At 40.2% G+C, this 22,897-nt stretch overlaps 1 protein-coding gene across 4 annotated transcripts in view; it reads right to left on the bottom strand.

Moving 5' to 3' along the window:
- The window catches only part of ARHGEF12 (Rho guanine nucleotide exchange factor 12), a 77,099-nt gene that overhangs the window by 10,742 nt on the left and 43,460 nt on the right, over nucleotides 1-22,897 (bottom strand). For 2 of the 4 annotated variants that reach the window (XM_040534520.1, XM_040534522.1), the window contains 28 exons: nucleotides 22,104-22,282; nucleotides 21,400-21,477; nucleotides 20,637-20,756; nucleotides 19,890-20,024; nucleotides 18,639-18,710; nucleotides 17,768-17,860; nucleotides 17,041-17,151; nucleotides 16,446-16,544; nucleotides 15,772-15,814; nucleotides 15,268-15,373; nucleotides 14,343-14,480; nucleotides 13,805-13,837; nucleotides 12,926-13,043; nucleotides 11,717-11,822; nucleotides 11,275-11,487; nucleotides 10,684-10,813; nucleotides 10,328-10,363; nucleotides 9,542-9,696; nucleotides 9,131-9,277; nucleotides 8,264-8,349; nucleotides 6,520-6,645; nucleotides 5,610-5,724; nucleotides 4,085-4,185; nucleotides 3,749-3,826; nucleotides 2,244-2,319; nucleotides 1,665-1,832; nucleotides 1,071-1,158; nucleotides 123-212 (listed from right to left, as the gene is read on the bottom strand). In XM_040534520.1, coding sequence (XP_040390454.1) covers nucleotides 123-212; nucleotides 1,071-1,158; nucleotides 1,665-1,832; nucleotides 2,244-2,319; nucleotides 3,749-3,826; nucleotides 4,085-4,185; nucleotides 5,610-5,724; nucleotides 6,520-6,645; nucleotides 8,264-8,349; nucleotides 9,131-9,277; nucleotides 9,542-9,696; nucleotides 10,328-10,363; nucleotides 10,684-10,813; nucleotides 11,275-11,487; nucleotides 11,717-11,822; nucleotides 12,926-13,043; nucleotides 13,805-13,837; nucleotides 14,343-14,480; nucleotides 15,268-15,373; nucleotides 15,772-15,814; nucleotides 16,446-16,544; nucleotides 17,041-17,151; nucleotides 17,768-17,860; nucleotides 18,639-18,710; nucleotides 19,890-20,024; nucleotides 20,637-20,756; nucleotides 21,400-21,477; nucleotides 22,104-22,282 — 3,040 coding nt within the window. The remainder of the gene's footprint in view (nucleotides 1-122; nucleotides 213-1,070; nucleotides 1,159-1,664; nucleotides 1,833-2,243; nucleotides 2,320-3,748; nucleotides 3,827-4,084; nucleotides 4,186-5,609; nucleotides 5,725-6,519; nucleotides 6,646-8,263; nucleotides 8,350-9,130; nucleotides 9,278-9,541; nucleotides 9,697-10,327; nucleotides 10,364-10,683; nucleotides 10,814-11,274; nucleotides 11,488-11,716; nucleotides 11,823-12,925; nucleotides 13,044-13,804; nucleotides 13,838-14,342; nucleotides 14,481-15,267; nucleotides 15,374-15,771; nucleotides 15,815-16,445; nucleotides 16,545-17,040; nucleotides 17,152-17,767; nucleotides 17,861-18,638; nucleotides 18,711-19,889; nucleotides 20,025-20,636; nucleotides 20,757-21,399; nucleotides 21,478-22,103; nucleotides 22,283-22,897) is intronic. The other 2 variants (XM_040534521.1, XM_040534523.1) reach the window with 1 other exon arrangement.

Genomic DNA, 22,897 nt, shown 5'->3' with positions numbered 1-22,897 from the left:
TTTAGTCACCTGTATCTGAATTACTGCATGACAAGCAGAGCTCTGGCTGACAATCTTCGAGTAGAAGAGGGATTACCAGAAAAAGAATACCAGCCCTTCCTCCCCCAGCTGCTTTTACTTACTCGCCAGGTCCTGACTGTGGTAATGGAATCACTCTTCTGGTACTCTCCATTTTTACAGTCCCTGCCATCTGAGCTATAAGGTCCTGCCACCTGCATAAAGATATCAAATAAAAATATGCAAGATGTGAAGCACAACGACTACTGCTCCATTCAACAGTTTTTAAATCCAGCTAATATCATCACTGCTTTTCCTATCAACAGAAACGACTAATCCTGTTGCATAGTTGCCTTAGTTTTTTTAATCCTGTTACAGTCAGTGCCTCAGTAATACCTTGCAGCCACAAGTGAAACACCACAGCTTAATGCTCACCTCACCAGGATACTACTCAGCGGAAGGAAATGAATGACAGGACCTTAGCAGGAGCCATCAAGTGAAGCAGTTGTATTTATATATAAATACATATGAAAGCATTAAGTAACCTTTCACGTAGAATTGAATAGTTTAATATGTGACACACTACAACAGTTGCTACGTATCATACAAGTCTATGCCCTGCTTATGCGCTGGAAGAAAAGCACTTGTACCAAAGAGGAAAAAGTGTAGGTAGGGCCTCACATTCAGGCACTGTGGATGCTGATGATGCCAGTATCAAACTCTGCAAAACTAAGCGGTTCTGCAGGAAGATGCAGGATGATTTCAGTGACTTATCTGGCAGTCAGTCACATAAGACCAGAATTGCAAGGGTATGATTTTTTGTTTTATACGTATCTGTATATATAAATACACTCATTTTTGTGTATACACCCTCTCCCTGCTTTTTAGAAGCTGGGAGATACTATGCTTGGATACTCCCCATGGAGGCAAACATAGTTATGTTTTCAGCTAAGCTTAGGTAAGGAACTCAGGTAATTCCTGGACACCTGCAGAGTTACTACACACAAGCAGATGTAAAAGTTCTCTCAAGTACAACAAATCACACAGCAGATGGAACCGAACCAATTACTTACACATTCTTCTCTGAAACCGTCTGTGCCACCAGTTCATAAATATGAGCGCCATTTTCTGACATGGAGATGACGAAGAAAGCTTTGTTATCTGGAGCAACACAGGGAGGGAGGAATTTAATTAGATGCCTTGTTCTGTACAGCTTTCTGAAAATTCCTAGAACTGGACATAACCCCAACCAGAAGCAGTGAAAGAAGAGTTCATGAAATAAACCTATAATGCTATCATATACAAAGACAGATCTTTCTCTGTCCAGGAGATTTGTCTGTTAGTTCAAACTGCTTTGAGACATATTCTTCCCCTCTTTTCCCTCATAATGATTTGCATTTCTAGAGTACCTTTCATCTAATAAAATCAGACTACTTTAACTTAGAGGTCTATTTATAACTCAAGCTGTGCCTAAAAAGGTTATTAACGATGCAGAGAAGTTAAGCAGCTCATACAGCGTTACAGAGCAAGACATTGGACAACCAAGAATTAAGCCTACGCATTTCTGCATGTTCTACTGTGGAACTCTAGACAAAACCAACTGTCCTCAACTGATCTAATCTTCATTTCTGGCTTCCTCCTTTGCTTTCCCCATTGGTTACACTGACCTGTTGCCACCTGACGAACCAGAACAGTGTTCAGCTTGATGATAGGACTGAAGGTGTGTTTGCTATCAGCTGTTGATGCCAAGATTTTACTGTGACACTTCAAGACCAGTTTATCATCCTGTTTCTGCAACAGCACCAGAATGTCCTCCAGGAGCAGAGTGTAGAGATCTGTACAGAGCGCAAAAGAACCCAGAATGAGTTAAAGATTCGTGGTTTTCTATCACACCCCTGCAGAAAGAAAAAAGCTGCATTTTTGATTACTCATGCAGAGGCACTAATCAGTGCTATGCCATTCTAGGCAAAGCTTGCAAATCTTCCTCATCAAAACTAGAGCAGAGAGCTACAGATGGGATTGGATCATCTCACAACTGACTGCTGTGTCCCTGCATGGCCTTAATGATACTCCAGCACATTTCAGAATTGACAAGAATAATTTAATCAGCTCTGAGAAACACATACACATTATTATAGGCGGCAGTACAGATCATAATTGGAAACTGCATAAATGCTTTCTCTCTCCCCCCCTCTCAGCAAACACATACAAACCCAACTCTACATCAGCTGATGAACAGGACTCACCAATAGTTTTGTCACGATTAACCTTCCAAGTTAGAGGTCCTTCATGAAGCATTTTTCTCTTTGTTAGATCCAAGTTCTGCCAGCAAGGGAAAGAAAAAAAAAGTAGCAATATGAAATTTTTATAGAAGCATGGAACGGTAAAGCATGGGAATTTCAGAGGGAAAGCTACAGATAGGCACTCCAGTGTGGAAGTGAGCAGCTAAACCCAGTATGGAAAAAGAAACGTGGATCAGGAATTAGGTATGCTTGTAAACCAAAATCTTGTGAGAGGTGTTTGCTGTCATTCTTCCTCATTCACTGCTCTTTTGCAGATACTGGGAGTGCCAGGGTGGAGAACTGCCCTTCCAAGTCAAGCTCCTAATGCATTAGGTTGTCTTCTGATTTCTAGGAGGAGTTTTTCCAATATCCCATACAAAGTTTGCAGTTCTAGTATTATAACAGGTTAATGCTTCAGCACTCTATTTGCAAGTCAAGTATGCCTACAAATGACACACTGATATAAAAATCATTCCAATGATCTGATGGACTTTATAATGTCAATGGATTCTTCAGACATTTCAGTGCTTGTGACATTTAGATCTGCAGGCAAGTAGAAGTGACAATTTTCACAAGTCATTCCTTCCAAGTCTCAGAGTCTACAATCAATAACAGCAAGATTTCATAACTGCCAGTAAGTTCTTCATTTCCTAACTAAATGCTTGCAAGTTTATTTGTGGAAGACTACATAATACAGTTTTACAGAGAAGTCTTCATATAAAAATGTCTTTGGATACGTGCTGACTTTGGGTAAGGTAGGGGAGTGATAAATAAACAACACAATCTATGCATGAGACAGACACAGATAGCGGTCAGAATGAAATGGGGTTAAAGTATCAACACATCATCATCCATCTGAGACATGAAAATTTCCTAGAGTTAATTTTGCTCTGAGCATGTTTTTGCTCATTCCATTTATCAGCAGTTGACACCAAGTAACCAGCTTTATTAATGTAATTGCAAGAATTTATAGGAGCCACAGTACTTGTAGCAATGGACTTAGAATTTTACTTGGCTATACCTGTGGATCCCCTACACTAATTAGCACCTCTATCAGCTCTTCTTTTAAAGCCTAAACTAATGACTCCCTGAGGCCACCCCATTTTCAACAGCACAACTAAGACACGATTATGTGACAGGCATACCCACTGTAAGATTTACCATCCTCTAAGTACCTCCTACGTGATACAGATCTGCATTAGCTTGCAGGCCCTTAACATTTATCTCACACGACTTACAAGCTCTATCAGCTCTTCTATGTGCAGAACCACGTTGTTACATCCAGAGATCTTCAGGAATACAGCAAAATTCAAGCTTCTGAACCTAATGATTTTATTTTTTGTACAGAAATGTATATGCCAAAGGCCATTTGATTGTACATCAGAAGACTGCAGTAGAAAGAGCCACAAATTGAACAATAGCGTTGCAGTAATGGTGCACCGAGCAATTACTTCAGTGTCGTGACTTACCCTGAACTCATCCATCATGGGATCCTCAGATTGCTTCAAGTAGGAGAGGTCAAGACGACGCTGATAATCTTCCAAATGCTGAAAAAAATGCATTGGAGACGGTCACTTTGATAAGCAAAACTAACTACTAGAGTCAGAGAGCAAGCAAACATGAATACTTCCATGTTCCCAAAGGCCTGGGATTCCTGCTCTCATAGGAACACTTGGGCCACAAAGCACCTTTAAGCACAATATACAGTCACTAGCACAGAGATTCTAGCCATCTTAAGCAGCCTTTTTCCCTTCATCTCTCTCTCTTCTCCCCAACCCTTAATGCTCACTCCTTTCACCTCCTACCTGCTTGTTCTCAGACTCCTTGACAGCCTGGTTCACGTGGTTAAGAACCTGACGACAATGATCTGCTGCTTTCTTCACTTTCTCTTTCTCTTCAGGCAGTTCTGTAAGAGGACAAGGAAATACAGTAACGTTCTCTGATAAAGGATGAAAAGGCTACAAATCTAGCACAGTTTGCTGTCCAAAAATTCGAGATATGGAACTCAAATCTGCAGAACACCCAATCAATAAAAGCACTCCATTTCAAAGGTGAAATGATGGGAACACATCTGTGATGGGGGAGAATTCCGTCTGCCCTACTCTGATGATGACCACAGACAGCCCAGACTGCACTTTTTTATATTTATTTTTTAAAGGGCTTACGACAACTGTTCACTGCACAAACATGAATCGGTGAAGTATTCTGAGTAACACAAAAAGTTTACTAAGACTCCACTGTGGTACAAAGAGAGCACTGGGACAGATGCTTGAAGTCACACACAGCCAGCTAGCCAAAGACCCAGCTTTACTGAGTGGCTGCTTCAGCAAGTGACCACTGGCTTCTGCATTCAATTCTTTATTTATTTACACTGGAAGAGAGAAACAAAGAACATAAAATAGAGAATATCAAAAAGTTGCTACCTAATAGCCTTTTCCACCCAGATACCCTGTATTTACTTTAACAGCTTAAAAAATATATATCTCTGGCTACATACATGCAGCCTTACTATAAAAACCAGTCTTGCACTACAGGAAGAACAAACAAAAGACACTTTTCCAGCCAATGTCTCTTGATCATACACAAATAGACATAGGTGAACCCCATCAATTCTCACTACCACGAGCCACGTTATGCATTTAGTTAACTGGCAAATAAACAAGGACATCAAGGATAATGGAGTATCACATGCTGTCTTAATTATGTTTAGAGTGAACTTGTAAGCGCAGTATATTTTTTACGAGTAATGAAATTAGACTGCAGCAGGTATCTGTTAGTAAACATGTAAAGGCATTTTGCAGTATTATTAATCCTCTTTTTGCCACCACCCTGCTGCAGCCTCCTTTGAGGAAGCCGTAGAGAACAAGGAGGTCTCCCCTAGGTCTCCTCCTCTTCTCTAAGCTTTTTCTCCTGGTTCCCTCAGATGGTCCTCATAAGACTAGATCTCTAGACCCTTCACTAGCTTTGTTGCCCTTCTTTGGGCACGCTCCAGCACCTCGATGTCCTTCTTGTAGTGAGGGGCCCAAAACTGAACACGGTGTTAGAGGTGTTCAAACCCAACATGGACTGCCACTCACCTATTTCAAAATGCAATTCTCACCCTCCCCCTTTTTTTCCCCTAAGAAAAAAAAAATTAATTGAGAAACAAAGACTGGATTTTTTAAATAGTTTTTTTGTTTTTAACTTGCTTTCCAGTGAGGTCACAATGAAAACAGACAGTGACCCATAAAATTGAACTGAACTTCAATACATGCTTTGAAATCACATTTGCTTAGAAAACCTGCTGTGCTGCAACCACCAACCATGGGCTACCTAGTGGAAATGCTTTACCTGTGTACTTAGCAATGTTATCCAGCAGAAGGGGGTACTTAGTCAACCTCTGCATCTCTGTGGGAATGATATCCTTCAGCTGCAACCGGCGACACAGTGGATTACTCTCAGCATCCTAAAATTAAACAGCACAATAACTACATTTGTCATTTTTATTAAGACTATAATTACCTGAACGTGTAACATCTATTCATCACATAAATGTCTATTACTTCACTTTCTGGTAATTAAATACAAGACAAGAAATGCCAAGATCTATCATTCAGACAACACATCCCCTCTCCATTTGCAATTACATATAGGAAAGGCTGATCACAAAAGCAGCAGCTTCCTTCCCTCATTACTTCACAGAGGCCTGGTGCTATCACCAATCAATCTCAGTCACTGCCATACAGGGAAGACATCAGTTTAGCCTTTCAAGCTATAGCAAAACTACAGTACATTTTTCAAAATAACGTCAACCCTCATATTACAGCAGTTCTTCCCAGCCTGTGGTAATGAAGATAATGTTCTCCTCTCCAAATGCCACAAGTATTCAAGTCCCTTTCCTGGTGGGCAGAATAGGTGTACAACATCTGTCTTCTGACTGTGGCATGCTTCAAAATTGCACTGCTATAAGCAGTTTTCCCCGCAGAAGTACTCATCTTTAGGAAACAGCCACCTCAAGTGACATGCGATTTTCCTGCCTAGGGACAGCTTTTCCTTCCTGCATTGCAACGGGACGTTATGCAGTCCCCTCCCTCCAGAAACGATTAGAAGAGATAAATACAGTGCTGGAAATGATCCCAATCTGAAGGCAATGTTAAGCATAATCTCATTAATGATAACAACTTTACCTACAGCCCTTCATTATCCCATACTGGCCATCAGCCGCACTCTCAGGCAGATCAAACCCTTGCATAAAATTCACCTGCACGAAAGTCTGGAAACGAGAGTCCTTCTTCTGACGCGATTTTATGACCTCTAGAGCAAAGGGCTGGTTACTGCAGAACGTGGCAGTTGCGTGTTTTATCTTCTCCTCTGCTGCTCCACTAAACTGTGCCAGAAAACCATGAAAAGTCAAAATTAGACCCAACTTCAGCATGTGCCATTGATAAAATAGAATAGAATAGAACAGAACAGAACAGAACAGGTTCAGTTGGAAGGGACCTACAAAGACCAGTGTTTGACCACCCCCTCAGTAAATATTTTTTTCCTAATACACAGTCTGAATCTCCCCGGCACAGCTTTGTGCTGTTCCCTTGAGTTCTATCTATATATGAGAAGTCATTTCTATGGAAGACAGCATTTTAAACATCCTGGTTTTAAGGGTTTGTCTTCCCCGTCTACTGAGGAACCCCTTACATGTCAAACTCTACAGTTCTCCTGTCTCCAGCTTCTACCACATCCAATCATTTCTATAAATGCACTGCTGATTCAGGGAGAGAATACAGTGCCATGTCTCCACTGTTAGCTGTAAGAGAAGTGGAAAAAACTGCACCCAAATGAATGACAAGGGATTATTTACCACACTGTTGGCCAGCAAAGCCAAGACCAAAGGTCTTGCTTCTCAGGGACAGCCATTCTTAAAGACCAAAATATAACATAATATCTTGTTTCCTAAATGAAAATATTACAGAAACATGGCTGGGGAAAATGATAGCCATGAACAGGGCTGAGAAATGTGCCGCAGATGACAGATGGCTAATCTGTCACTCCAACTTTTCCCATTCCTGCTACCCAATCTGTGATGCAGCATAGTAACTCCTGAAAATACTCACTCTGGAGAACAAGATCCTGTTTTGTTTTTTTTTTTTTGTTTGAGCCACTTAGCCAGACACTAGTCAAAAAAACATAACTATCAATCTGTAACGCTTAGCTTGCTCTAGCTTGCTCAAAAATGAATGCAGAAGGTATTTTTTGCCTTTTCACAGCACACAGGGGAGAACTGAAGGGGTTGGAGGTGTTCCTCTACTAGCCATGTCTGATTTTCATTTTCTTTTCTTTTTTCTGAAATACTAGACAAGTAGTGGGATTAAAAAAATAATAATTCACAAGAGACTTCTGCATGAACAGCTGAAAAGAATAAGCAGATCAATCTTCAATCCTAAATTATGTAGGCTTGAAAACAAACAACAAAACAGAAGACTCCCAAGAGAGATGGTTTTGGTTTTTGTTTTTTAAAGAATTTATATCACTCCTGCTCTTGTCATTTGGATCTCAGAAATCTGAAACGATGCCTGCAACAGTGCTACAAAATTGAAGAGGTTCAGCTATGTAAATTCTAGGATTGGAAAACAGTATTTTAAAATACCTTTAACTGCACCACAGGCAACACAAGGCATATTTCAATATTATTGCAATAAACTGTGCTATTACATTTTTCAAAATCCTACTCTCGGTTTACGTCTCCAGAACTAAGCTTCTCTTCTACCAACACATCAAGAGGCAATGTTTTTTTTCTCCTTTAAATGACTTCTGTCTCTAGACAAATGAAAATCCTATGAGTTGTTTCTGCTTTCTTTCAACCCTCTTTCTCTAGCTCTGTGTTGGCTCCATAGAAATGACAACTCTCAGATCTTCAGTTCCTATTAGCTGGGAATGACCTTCATTAACCTCTGACTCCAGTTGCAATTTTATGAAACATATTTTCAAGTACAAAAAATGGAGTTTACCCAAGAAAGCAAGTCCTCCCCAATTTGATCAATAACAGAAGTCTCGTTCCTTTTTCGGACTGCTTTCATCTGATCGTTCAACGCAACTTAGGGGAAAAAAAAAAAAGGAGATTTTATTAGTATCGATTAAATTGTGTTTGATTTTCAGCATTTATTTTAAAATAACACCAATTTGAATAAAAGACTAGACTTAGAATTATTTCAATTACTTAAAGTGTCCTGCAACATAATAAATTTAGCAGAATATCTACGAAAATGTTATGTTCCTCCTCTGCACTTCTATCTCACCTGTATTCAAATGACCCCTAAGAACCTCTCCAGTCTTATCTTTCCTGAGGCTCAATATCATTGACCTTTTAAAAACACAAGAAAAATGTAGAATACACTTCAAGCCACCTGCCTAACATTTTACAACTTACTATTCAGTGGCAGAGCTGAAATTCTGACTCTGAACAGCCCTTTCTCTAAACAATTAGAAAGGGTGACCCTTCAAAACCACCTGCAAGACATCAATCCTTTCACTTGTTTTCATAATTTCTTCAACAACAGTTACAACTTTTTGAACATTGGCCTACAAGACCATTCATCAAAGCATTGCTCTTTTCATCAAAACATGAACGAGCACAAGAGAGTCTGCGTAAACAGATACAGAAAAGCAAGCATCTGAAACACCGGACGCATGCATTCTTTATAAAAATATCTTTGTAAATTAGAAATGGGAGAATTGTGTGTGACAGGAAAAAGTGTTATAGGAAGCTGCCCCTTGTTTCCTGTTCACCTGCATAAATTTTTCAGATATTTGTATCCTGAATTTCAGCTGAAACTGTGAAGCTACTCTTACTACTCTTACTACTCAGCTACTCTTACCATGAAGCCCGAGGATATCCTCCAGATTTGAAAAGATTTTCCGTTTGTCACTGGAGTTCAGGATCCCCTCCCGGGTGACACGCTGGTAGAAAACATTATGCAGAACCTTCAGAGTGCGGACATGAGCTCTCTCGGTGTAAAACAGCTCTGAAGAGAGAGGGGAGGGCAGGATTGTTAACTACTGACTTAAAGAGGTGTAGCAATGTGGGATCGGTCTCATCTCAGGATACTTTTCAGTAGCAAATACAAGTTTCACACACATGAACTGTGGAAACCAAAAGTAATATATGGCTACTACTTTGGATAGATTGGTGAAAAGAGACCTTGTTTTAGATGTTAAGAACTCCAAAGCTCTGCAAGACAAGATTTTAACTTTGCACTTGGTGAGCTAGGAAAAAATATTCATCTCACCGTTAATCACTTCTTGGCGCTTGATTTCATAGGGTTTCAGCCCCATCAACACTTCCCGGCTCACAAGTTGCTGCCAGTTGGGAGGGTCCATGTCCGTGTCAAAATCATACAGCTCATCTTCACTTTGTACATCTGCGAAACCGACACTGTCCATCCTAAGAAGAAAAAGTAGGTCAGACAACTCCCATTTTAGGCATGGATGTAAGGAAGAAAGAAGAGAAAAATCCAAGTATACATAGCAGTTGTAAAGCATTATGAATATGCCCTCCAGTAAGCTGTTGTATGTCAGAAGCTACAAACACATTTTGTAATTTTGCCCTTCACAGGACAACTAAGAGTGAATATCTGTTCTTACAGTATTTTCACAAACCTCCTTTTAATGATACAGATAAAATAATTTGCTTAAGATCGAATAGCAAGCCAGTGAACGGGCAGGTTACAATTTCTTTCCTCTGCTTATCTGCAGATACAGAGCTAACAGAAACATACACACTTAAAAAGAAAACCTGGAAATCACAATTCCATAGCCCATCAATTCAAATCAGTAGATAAAACACTTAAAATATTTCACCCATAGATCAAAGGGTTTATCTGCATATGATCTGCTCCACCTGTCCTATACACAGATGCCAATGCCTCTTTTCATATATGAGTTATTTAAGAACAGGAAAGATCAGGCAGGCAATCATACTGCCTCAGAACAATGAATGCTGCAGCATTCAGCTTTATAACCTATTAAAATCTCAATAAATTCAGTGAAGCTCAAACAGTTTTAAGCACACTCACTTGCGAAAAGGCTTTGGTGTTCCCATTTCGACAACTCTGCAAAAAAAAGAAAGAAAGGGATTATGAGGGAACCACGCAAGAACTTCACCCCACTCAGACATTCAGCATAAATTCAGAGTAAAGGCCTAACCTCCTAACCCCAATGTTTTGTCCATTTCTCAGCCTCACCCTCCTGAGAGCAGACACAGACCAGCATTTCCTTCTTCTACTAATAATGTTTAATGCAAACGGTGTGACTAGTGTTTTATAGACCCAGCTTCACCACCCCTTGTCAAAACCACCACTGCCACCAGCCTGTCCAGCAACAGCTATCCAACAGCCACTGCCCCATCCAAGCAAGCAGGGCACTCAGTTACCTCTCAGATTCTCCCTCCTCCTCTGGCAAGTTTTCCAAGGGAGATGGGAATTCAAAAGTATTATTAGGTGTGCGGGGTGTGCCATCCACACAGTCATTAGCAGGTGGTGCTTCTCCAGTCTGCTTCAAGCCTACGAAAAAATGCGTAAGAAATGTCAAGAACTGTATCAAATTAGAGTACCTAAGAGAACTTCACAATCTCTTCATAGCCTCTTGATTCATAGCCTCATTTCAACTTAGAGCTGGAGGAAGTGAATTTGTAGCTTGGTAAGAAAAATCCCCATGATATGTGTTTCCAGGTAATACTGACTTGTGATTACAAAGGCAGACACCTGGGGATGCTTTTTTCCTGTTGGATGATCCAATGGCACCATGACAGAAGCCACCAGACAACAACTTCTGGCCATGACAAGACTTCCTAACTTAAACCAGAGACTAAGTCAGAAAACATGACGAAGCACCCAGGAAAATCATGTCTAGTGACACAGAAACATGTCCCAATTTGTCAGGCTCCTTGCATTAGAAGTGTGCCTTCCATATCCTATTCACAACACAATTTTCAATAGTCCCTCTTCAGTAGTATCATCCTAACCTGCTTCACTGTCCTTGCTTCCCTCTGGAGATGAAAAGGGACCCGTTGCCAAAGGAGACATTGGGTTGGCAGGTGCGTAGGGTGCATCTGTTCCATCACTGGAGGACCCACTCTGGCGCATCTTGCCAGAATCTGGTGGTTCTGGGCTAACAGAAGACGCTGTAGGTAAGTGCTTTGGATGGCGCTGCTTCTGTATTTCCATGGCTCTGCCAACTAAACAAACACAGAGTCATTACATTGCTGAAAGAGCTTTTACCTGTTCCCAGTAACCAAAAGAAGTATTTCAGCACAACTACTTTAATTAAGATTTGCCTATCGTTAAAAACATGGTTTAAAATCAAAAATTTTACTAAGTCTTTTGTTGTTGTTGTTGTTAAACAGCAGAGACTAACTGGCTTTCATACAAGTAGCGGGGGTACATACATTTCCCTGTCTGACATACTTGCACTGCTGTCATGTCGGCTTGGTCTCCTCGGTGGGCCCAGAATATTAGGAAAGCCTCTTCTCTTCCCTTTTTCATCTCCTTCTTTCTCTTTCTTGATACTTTGCTGCATTAATATACAACAAAGAAAAGCAGAGTCAACAGGAAACTCATTTCTTCAGGCTCAATTATTTACTGGGATATTGACTAATTCTTTAGAACAGCAGCAGCAGTTTGGTACAAGAAAAGCTTATTTGTCATAAAGCGGGTTTTAAAGTTACCCAGGGGTCAGCATCCTGCAGCATACCAGGCAAAGACAGTACGGACAGCGTATGAGTGGTGTGTACCAGGATTTGCAGCAGGGAGCCACAGCATCTTAAGAGATGCGTCTGTTAAAAGCAAGAACTCACACAGCCTGGTTTTAACTTAACGGGAGCCAGAAACCACTCTCTTCCCTAGGGCAAGACACCCATTTACAGTGACCACTAGCTCTTTGTTTCTCCGAAGAACAACATCTTGTGACTCCAAACCACCACAAACATACAGACTCTAATCTGGGGAAGAAAAATACAACTTAGCAAACCACGTCAGAAAGGCTGCTAATGCTTAATCTAAACTTTTCACACTGTCAGTGCAGAACTGCTCACGACAGCCTTAACATTCAAAGGAGGCTGAACACCGATGAAGATACACAGCTGCTGTGACCAGACATGGCCACACCGTGGGAGATCACTGAACACACCCATGGAGATGGAGTTTTGGTGAAAAAACTCATTATATAAACGGGGGAGTGTGGGTGGCAGGAAGAGTAGCTTTCCTGCACCACAAAGCCTTTGTTTTTGGGCAAGTTTCTCAAGAAAAAACCTTAAGTATACCGGCCAACAGACTGATGGGTTTAATGAGGTCCTGAGTTCTGACAGCTTTAATGAGGTCCTCAAATTATTTAATATTGTAGTACGTGAAACGTTTATCACCCAAAGTTTTAATAAGTCTAGAACCGTGAAAAGGAAGGTAATTAATTTATAATCGAGGTGTCTGAAAACATATGTACAACTCAATCTCAACTGTTAGGTTTTCTGTGCAGATTGATAATGCTATATCCTGTTGGTGCAATGAAGACTGTAAAAATCATACCAACTTCTAGTGTGTCACGCAAAAGTCTATTCTGAATTCTAGTGAAGCACCCATGTCAGACAGTTTTAAACGAATGTGCTCTGGTCACAACACTACTACCTTGATCTTTGGCAAGAAACCAATACGGCCACGCTTCTGCTCCAGGTTCCGAGGCTCTTTAACTTTGACTCCCAGATGCTTCATGTAAGTAAGGATCACGTATTGCATTGTGGAACTGCCAAATAAACACCAGGAAAGAAGATGGATGTTAAGGAGAAATGTACTCAGGAAAATCCATCTTGTCAAGAAAATGAAACAGGTCAAATGCAAAGGTTCCGTGGAGAAATGAACCATTTCTGGATTAAAAGAAGTTGAGTGATTTTGTTTGTTTGTTTCAATATGAAACTATGTGTTACATACAATGGAAAATACTCAGCCAATATTATAACCTATCTTTTTGTAAATAACAGATGCAGTTTATGAAAGGCGTACCAGCCTAAGAGGTAAAAATATATATATTTTTTAAGAATTACACAGAAACTTCTAAGCTCATACACTAAGTACATATCTGAAGTCATATTACGGGAGTTACAGTAAAAATCAGTAACAGTAAAAGGTGTAGTAGCTGTAGTGAGTATAGTAAAAGCTACCCAGCTAGTTGTAGGGTGCCAAACAAACTGAACAGGGCAAGGCATCACATAAATATTAGACTGGACTGAAGCAGCTACAGAACCAAACCAAAGAAACAGATGAGCTCTCAGAAACAGTAACTTTTTCTGGCCTGAAACAAAAGAAACAAACTTCACAACAAGGAGAGGCTGGAAACAAGATTGATACTTCAAATTCAAGTTAATTATGCCAGCAGATTTAGAAAATGAGAGTTTGGAGCTACGGCCAGCAGAGGGCTGCCTTGTTCTGTTCAGCAAAGAGAGCCAGCAGAGCAAGCATCAGCAACGGGGTTCTTACTTCAGACTAAGCCCACACAACTTCCATTACCTCTTTTCTTCCTCCAAAGGCTGAGATGTCATCCTAAAAACAAGAGAGAATGTAAAAAGGAAACAATAATTAACTAACAATTAACAGCCAGTCATATCCAGCGAGAGTGTCAGCAGTAGTATTCAAAGTGTCCTTTGGCATATAAGAAAGCCCCAGGAAAAGGAAACAAAAATGAAAGTTGAGTTAGGAAAATTGGGCTCAGCTCACATTAAAAAAAAAAAAAAAAAGGTTATGAAACTATAGGTTTCTACAACCCAGAAGAACCCTGACCCCTGACCTAACAATGCACAAGACAACAACAGAAGCATGCCTCTGCTATCTGAACAGTAGCCTCCCTTAAAAAGATATATGGACTTCAACTAAATATTAACATATTTTTTGCTGTCATTACTGAAATATATGTTGGTAGCAAAATGGGGAAGCAATATAAATGTAGTGGTGTAAAATTACTTCTAGTTATTAATTCCTTTGCTCTGCTGCTGTAAGGTTCAGGGTGAAACCGTTTTTAACTCCCACAATTATACTTGCTGATACTCACAAGACTTCCTCAATTTTGGCAATAATCTGTTCTGCACATGCTCTTTCCTTCTCCACCGCGTTCCGATCACGAACCCTTTCTGCATCCAGCTTGGTCAGCTCTCCTTCTGCCAGGGTCAATCCCATACTACGTTTCTGCCTGAAATACAGAGAGAGGGAAGCATCACTTGAAACTGAGTACTGACTTGTAACAAGAAAAGGCAACCTCTTGACACTCAGAATGTCAAGCAAGTTGCATTATTGGTTTCTGAACAAGAATGCAGAGGTCATCAGTTCTCTGTAACATTTGCATTCACTGTAAAACAAAGCTAATAAAGTTGTACGATATTTATCAAGAGAGCTAGCCATGGCAATGGCCAAGCAAAAGTGGTCGTTCTTTTTGCAGTATCCCAGGTTGTACATTTGAAGCATCTACTTGAACTCAGACACTTTTAGCTGTGAAAAAGTCCATTATATCTTTTGCTACAGCATCTCATGTTGGCACAGAATGCTTGCAACTGTACAAGAAAGGGCATATTAATTATTAAATTCTACCATATGCTCATGACAGCTCTCTAAAGTGGATTATTTCTTGTCCAAAAGAGAGCAAAAATAAAAAAGGATATAAACTGATTACAAACGTGCTTAGTAAGAAAGATTCATGTAACATCACCTAAGTGATAATATTCTAAAATTGCCTAAAATAACCTCTAGGAATAAATAAACAAATCTCTAACAAAGATCTTGCAAAGAACTACTTGCAGCACAGTGTCAAAAAACATTCAAGTGTTGGTCAGGGTGACCCCGTAGGCCCTCTTCAGTGCCATCTTCCTGTTCAGTCCGAGATGAATTACTATGTCCCTTGAGTTTGGACTTCTACCATAACGGACATGTTGACTGAGGGCAGGTATGAATTAAACTAAAGCTGCACGGGCAACTGTTGTTACCTGAAGTCTTCCAGATTCCTCTGAACTTCTGGACAGACTTTATCTTGCATAGTTTGTATATAGTGGCGATGAAGCTCTTCAGGAATGAGCTCTGGCCTTCTTTTGTCTGCAAGCCAGAAGAGAAAGTTAAGAGATTATTCTTTTGAGAACAGTGATAGCCCATGCTACATTAGAATAAAGTCACTCATTCACATCTTTGACCCATCCAAGAGTACCCTTTTGCTTTTCACTTCCTGATAATATGAATTTTACAGCATTAACTGTAAAAAGATTTAGTCACATCCAGTATTAGACTAAAAAATACACATGCCAATGTGGCCAGTGCTTCTCACTACTAATGCATGTATCAGAGCATGCATAATGCCCTCCATAAGAAACAAATATTTATTTGTCTCTTCCTGTAAACACATGATACTGTATATCTGAAGTAACCCTAAGTGCATTTCAGAAATTTCCTTGGACTGCCTTGAACAGCAGAAGCTGCAGAAGTAGATAGTGCCTTACCTAGATCTACGGAGATTTCATCTGGAACTGGAACTTTAAGATTCTGTTAAAAAGAAAAAAAAAATGGAAAGAAAAAAAAAAGACTGGGGGAACATACACAACAAACAGCACCCCAATTAAACATACAATGCATACAATACAACCCCCTCAAAAAACAAAACCTACAACCTTAACACCTAAAGTTATCATGAGGGAGGCTCCCATCTTGAATATGTATTATATTACACAAGGATTATTTCATCTAAGCATGCGATACTAGCCTCTGCTACACTACGTGGTAGTCTAATTTATGATGGTAAAGAAGCTTCGCAGGCTTTCCAACAGACATACAAAATTGCCCAATCCTTGCAACAGCCACGTCAATATATGCAGTTGTTATTAACTAAAAGGGAATCTATAGCAACTAAAGCTAGCTTACACATCACAGAAACACTACTCCTATCAGACAATGCATTCTCTGTGACATACAGACTTACCCAGGCATCTGAGCCTATTTACCATTCATTTTGCCTTATTTAGTGGTATCATTTTAACCAAAAGAAAAAACAAAAAAACGCTATTGATTCTGGAGGACTTATATAACTCCTGAGTTTCTTCCAGTTCAGGAGAGCGAAGAATGGTAAAAGTCAACTTCCTGGATACACCTGAAAACGAGAGAAAGGTCTGGAACTTACTGCAGTTCGGTCCAAGAAGAACTGGTAAAACTCAAGAAAGACACGCCGAGTCTCTTTGGAGTTGGTCTGCTTGTACAGGTCTGTGTAAAGGTAGCACAACTGTGGGAAAGAGGAGGAGAAGAAATTAGGAGACACAATGAGAACTCTTCCAACACACCAAACTCAAATCTTTCTTTCCTCTATTTCAAAGAATTCAGCATTGCTGGATTGTGAGTCTTCCTAGCTACCTTCAGCCACCTAGACTGCACAGGTAACCTCATCTAGTCAGCTAGGCTGCCCCTGTAATCAGTGGAGGAGGGAAGGGAAAAGAGAAACGGAGATCAGACTTTCCTTGTAGATAACTAATCCCACTACCTTAGGCTGGAATTAAATGCTTTCAAGAGCTAAATATTTATTTGTAATCCACTGAATGTAAAGGAGACAGTTCTCTTCGTCCATCTCTTCCTTTATCTGAAATACCCTCGTGCCTGCACAGAATCTCTATTTGCTGATCCAGTGGTGTCACTGGTAATGCTACACAAGAACAAGGAGATCCTGAAATACTCTGGTTAAGACTACAAATTTTGGCCACGGAAACAATTCCAGAACATCTTACCAATGCTGCAGGGTCAAACTGGGACACCACATGATGCAGAAGAACAGCAAGGTGAGCTGGGCGAGATTTCAGGAGCTCAATGTTTTGGAAACAGCTGCACTGTCCATTAATCTGCAGAGATACAAGGAAACTATTTGAATTATTCAAGAAAGCTACCGTGCAAAAAAATAACAAGCTTCTTCCTACAGCTTAGCTCCTCATTTGTTTAATTAAAATAAAAACTGAACAATTCCAGAGCCTTTGCAATGCCATTCTAACATCCCAGGAAGAGTTTACAGTGGGAACATTTCTTTTAAATACACCCCTGAACACTGACTACAATATAATGACACATAGCTCAGAGCAAAGGAGAGCTAAAATAACTCAGAATCAGTATGTCAAAAGCCATAGCAGCTGTACTGCTGTGACTATAATGCAGAACTGTTAATAGAAACTTAATAAACAGAAGGAAATCAAATAAGGCAAATGAATTTCTAGAAAGCTTGAATTTGTAAGAAGAAAGAGTAACAGAAAGAATCAAAGACAGAATATTGTCATAAAATCCCCAAGTGTTACTATTTGGTATGATCAGCAGTAACAAGAATCACATGCCTTAATTCTTAATTCACCACATGAAAACTGTTAAATAAAAAGAAGCAATGGAGTCCTTGCAGTTTAGGCACAGAAAAAACAGAATTCTGGTTGAGGTAGGGAGAAGGGGTGGCTGAGGGCTAAAAGTCATTCCCACCTGCTCCTGCTCAGTGTCAAAGTCATCATCCTCTGCTCCAATGATCTGAGGCCCTATGCGGCATGAAGGACTTCCAACACTCGACTGAGAATCCTGGGGCGAGTCAGAAGTGCGAGAAGGGAGGGATGAAAAGTACAGCTCTGTTAGTGTCTTGGAACAGTAAACTTTCTTTACCTAGTCAAAAATATCACCATCACTTTAATTCTTCTTTTCAAATTGCAAAAGAAACCCATGTGCCTTTATTCAACCTTGTCCGAGTTTATAGTTGCGAGATCCCCTTTAGAATGTTTCTCCCGAGTTGGAAGCATTCAGAAATGTCAAATCAGATGACTCAAAACCAATTGCATCATCTGCAGACTTCTGAGTACATTAAACATGGAGCATATGACAAATGACAGCTTTGTACAAATGGAGAAATATGACTTCAGAAAGTCATGCAAATGAGGGAAAAATACTTCAGAAGTCATCCTGTGGAAGACGGCAGTACTTTCAGATAGCTCAGAACTTCCTGCTATGTTCCACTTTTATCCATTTTCGAGGCCACCCCTGATAATACCAGCCTTATAATTACTTGAATATCCTAAAGACTGGTTTTCATTTAGGGTTGGACTCAAGGAATAAAATATGTACAACAGCTATTTTAGGTCCAGCTGTTTTACTGCTGATTATCTATTTCTCGTCTCTAAATGGGCCTGCTCTTAAGCTCCATAAACATTTATTCAGCTAATTAACATTCCCTGCACAATTTTAATTGCATTTCATTTTCTAAAGCAAAGTTTATGTGTGCTTCATCTAGAAAGCGGGGGAAAACAAGACGTTAATGGGCCCATTACAGGAGATGCTGTCGTTATTTTTTATGGTTTGGACTCACAGTATCTTGAACCTCAGTCTTCTCTGGGCTCTCATCCAGATAAACCCGCTCCTTCGGGCCACTGCGAGGACTCTGGGGAACAAGAAAGTAACTACTAGTGGGCTAGTAACCTCCCTCCACCTCCTGGCAATCCTCTTTCTCATGTAGCCCTGCAGACATTTGGCTTTATTTGCAAAAAGCATGAGCAGTTGGCTCATCTTCAGTGTGCCCACATTAACAGCCAAGGCTTTTCAGCCGGGCTACCACTCAGCCTGTTGGTTCCCAGCCTATGTTGATGCACGCAGTTATTTCACCCTAACTGTAGAACTCTGGACTCCATAAACTTTGAGAGCTTTCCATCGCTCCCAGTCCTTAAGTTTCTCGGTGTCACTTTGGATTGAAATGCTTGAAAGTTTGGTGTGTTTTGTGTGATCACTTATCATCAACAACTCTGACAGAATTAAGGAAGACAGCTATGAATTCTATTCTGCATTTATTCTATACAAACACGAGTGACATTTAGTCAGATTTGGAGTTAGCGAGGGAGTGTTTCAAAATAGAGTCATCTGTGTTCATGTTTTGGAGGCACATCTGACCCATCTTCCTTTCCCTTCCAACTGCTAGTACAGATTTAGCTCCCACCTCCATAAGTTAAACAACAAACTTAGGCCAAAGTGCAATTACAGAGTCTCAATTTCTTTGCACTAATCAGATAGCAGCCTAATTAAGGATTAGGTGCTAAGGCACTGCAATAAGGAGACCATACGAGCACACAGATTGATAACTGATGAGTGAACAGACTAGGAGTATTTACTGTTGGCAATAATTGAAGCTTATTTGGTAAAAGTAAGGCTCTTCCTCACTTTCATGGCAACTTGCCCAGTGACTGGATCTGAATCACAGCTACCACAATTGGAACATTAACATGCTCTTAAAAGATACTCTAATTGGCATCTCTCAGTTTTGAGAAAGATGCTGGCATCGCATCTTTCTTTGTCTGGTTACAGGGAGTGTGCCAGGAAAATCTAATCCTGGATGAAAACCCAAAACCCACACTATTTATTTCTCAGTCCCTATTGGAAAACCAATATAGTACGCTTCCTCAGGGAAATATTTTTGGTGTGTATTTAGAAGCCTATTCTAGTAATACACACCTTTACTGAGACACTACATATCTATAATACACAGAACAACACAAACTTAAAAAATCTGCACAAGAAAACCAAATCCAAGAGGTTTAGAAACAAAATCACGGAGTCATTCAGTACTCACATCAGCAATGTCACTGTTTGGTCGGGAGGGGCTGTCACTGCTGTAATCTAGTTTGCTCAGACCATCCCCACTCTCTGCCTCCACTTCACTGATCTGCAGCGATTCTGTCACGGACCTGGAGGACAGAACTCCATCCTAAAAAGATAAAAGTGAGTTGGGAGCAGCACAGAGCAAGTAAAATATTTCAAGAGACTATTATATTATACTCAAACGCTAGCTCTTTTAAAACCTGGACAGCCCACATTATTTATTAAACTTCCTTCATGTATTTTTAAAAAGTTGCAATGTTCTTCTAAGAGAAGACAATAGAATATCACATCAAGTTTTCAGGACTTATAAGCTTAAAGGCAGAGAAAAAAAGGAAAAATAATACAACTCAAAAAAGAAAAAAAAAGCTGGTTTAAGCCTCCAGTTATTTATTCTTCATGGCAAGAATGACTACACAGGTTTCTTCTAGGTTGTATTGACAAAGTAATATACTTCACAATTTGCACTTACTGCTTTAAAAGCAGCTCTTCATAGATTGTTTGGAAGTTCATTGTAAAGTCCACTTCATATACTGACATTCCACTGTATTACTTGACAGCTTCTGCCAGCCTAATTACCAGTCTCAACTCTAGAGGGTGCAATCTGTCTGTACAAGCACTGAAGAGCGTGGCAGGGAACTCCTGCTTGCCCAGAACACCATCATCCCCCAAGAATTTTCAGCCAGAACATACCACAGAGAAGCCTGACACATTCTGTTACCTGAGTACAGCCTGTGGCTTTCGACAGCTGCTCCTGCAGCTGAGTAATGTGCTTCTTTGTTTCCTGTATCTCTTTGAGCAGTCGTGAGCTGGATGATCGGCTATACTCTTCTTGCAGAGACTGAAAAGTAATTTTATGAGCTTTCATCACTCAGTATCTGCTCAATATCAAAGCTTACAACTAATCTTAGCCTACTACTAATCTTCATTCCATTAACACATCTAAAATAATAAACAGCACGTTTGCACACCTACTGTCATATCAAGTAACTGCTATGGAATGTCTATTTTATCCAGCTCTCCTCTGCCTTGTGCCATATGAAAATAACTCCATTCTAGAGATTTATTGAATTAATCACAACCGCATCGAGCATACAGCTGAAGACACAATAACTCAGCACCACCAAGGAGCACAGTGCCAATTGTTGCTCCTAGTGAGAAATGACTCACTTTCAGTGAGTCAAAGATGCTTACATGTCCTAGGATTAGACCAGATTGACCGGGTATGTACGTTTCCACTTAAACTACCACAGTTTTTTTTCCAATCCTGTCAAAGATTAAAAATGCAAGAGTTGACCAGTCCAAGCAATTAGACAGATCTCTGATATTAGGCCAGTATATAGAAAAGCTAAACTAAAACACAAGCCACGCAAAGGAATGCTGAATAAGCTACTTAATAGTGATTCAACAACCCGTCTTTTTAATTCACATCATCCCCTTCCCTTCCCTCCACCCCTCCTGTACACATGCAACAACTCCAGTACCTGCAGCCGCTCCTGCTCTTTCTGTAGCATCTTCCTCAGAATCTCCACCTTCTGGTTGTGGACAATATTATTCTCCTCCTAGAAAATAAGGAGCGAAGGAAGATAAGGAAAATGGATATGCCTGCTTTCCACCTACTTCCTAAACATGGGCCCAGAAAAAGACCAACAAAAAGCAATTCAAGTTTCTGCAAATCCTATCCTATGTAGAATGTAATCACTCACTCCTACTTTTGAACGTAGTTATCTACATTAAACAAAAAAAAAAGAAAGAAGGAAAGAAGGAACAAAGGAAAGAAGAAAAGAAAGAAAAAAAGAAACATTTGTGTATTTGCTTTCCTTACTCTTCTTTGTCACATGTCTGCATGTCTTACAGCACAATTCTTAATAGAAATTACAGAATACCTGGCTTTGAGCAGACAGTGTCAACTCACACCATACAAACTGCAGTGTATCTCAAAGACAACCTGTGAATAACCTCTCAACTCTCTTTGCATTATCTCAGATGGGACAGGATATTTCCTTGCAACATGTTGTTTCCCATGTGATTAAATGCCCACTGGGTGGCCAGACAAATACTGCAATTCCAATTTGTTATTTGTGCAAGAAGTTCAAAACAATTCCTTTGAGAAAAAAAAATGACTACATTTTTTCCACTGCTGAACTGGTTCTTTGGAAAGAAAATCTTAAAAAATCTTAAATCTTACCCCCATAAGCACTGGGCTAGTAATCCTTTCTGCATTTCCTGATGTGCCAGGCGAATGGGGCGATGTCATGACGGGACACATATGCCCAAACGCTGCCAGATCCACTTCAGAATCAGCCAATGGAATCTGGGGAGACCCTGGTGGGCGCCCCTGAACAGTGAGAGCTACATAGGAACCCGCTGCAGGGAGAACAAGAACAAGACACATTTCAGACACACTTGCAGATTTCTAAGGTTCTCACCCCTAGAGACACAACTCAGACCATTCTTCATTTGTTCATGTCAGATCAGTTTTCGAGAGCTCCATTTAAATATCAGGTAATCCAAAACCTTTCATGATAGCCAACCTTAATGAAAACGCAGGGCAATTTCTAATCTACCAGGTTACATTTACAGTATACACAGGCTCACACCACAAAATAAACTGTGCCGGGGTGGAAGGAACCGCTAACGCTTTCTTCATAGTACAAGAAAATCAACCAAGAATTCACTTCCGTTGGCAATATCAGTACTTTGTAAGCAACTTAAAGTAATCTGCAGGAACAGTGCCTGAATAGCTGTGGCATTTAAGGTGAAATCAAAACCGGACGATGCGTGGGCAAGGTTTGATGGTAATTTCAAACACCAAGCAAAGGAGAAACTGCAGAAGCATGGATCAGCTCAAGTCCAAGTAGTCAAAATTAGCCTATGTTTCACTTTACTGCCTGTTTTATACACACCCTTTATCTCTCAGCATGGAATGTGATTGTCCTTGTCCCTTGATAGCTGAATCAATCATCGATCCTTTAAAATTAT

Source organism: Cygnus olor, chromosome 22, assembly GCF_009769625.2.
Source record: "Cygnus olor isolate bCygOlo1 chromosome 22, bCygOlo1.pri.v2, whole genome shotgun sequence".
Lineage (NCBI taxonomy): Eukaryota > Metazoa > Chordata > Aves > Anseriformes > Anatidae > Cygnus > Cygnus olor.
The sequence above is the reverse complement of the archived record's forward strand: the minus strand, read 5'-3'. Positions and strand labels throughout refer to the sequence as shown.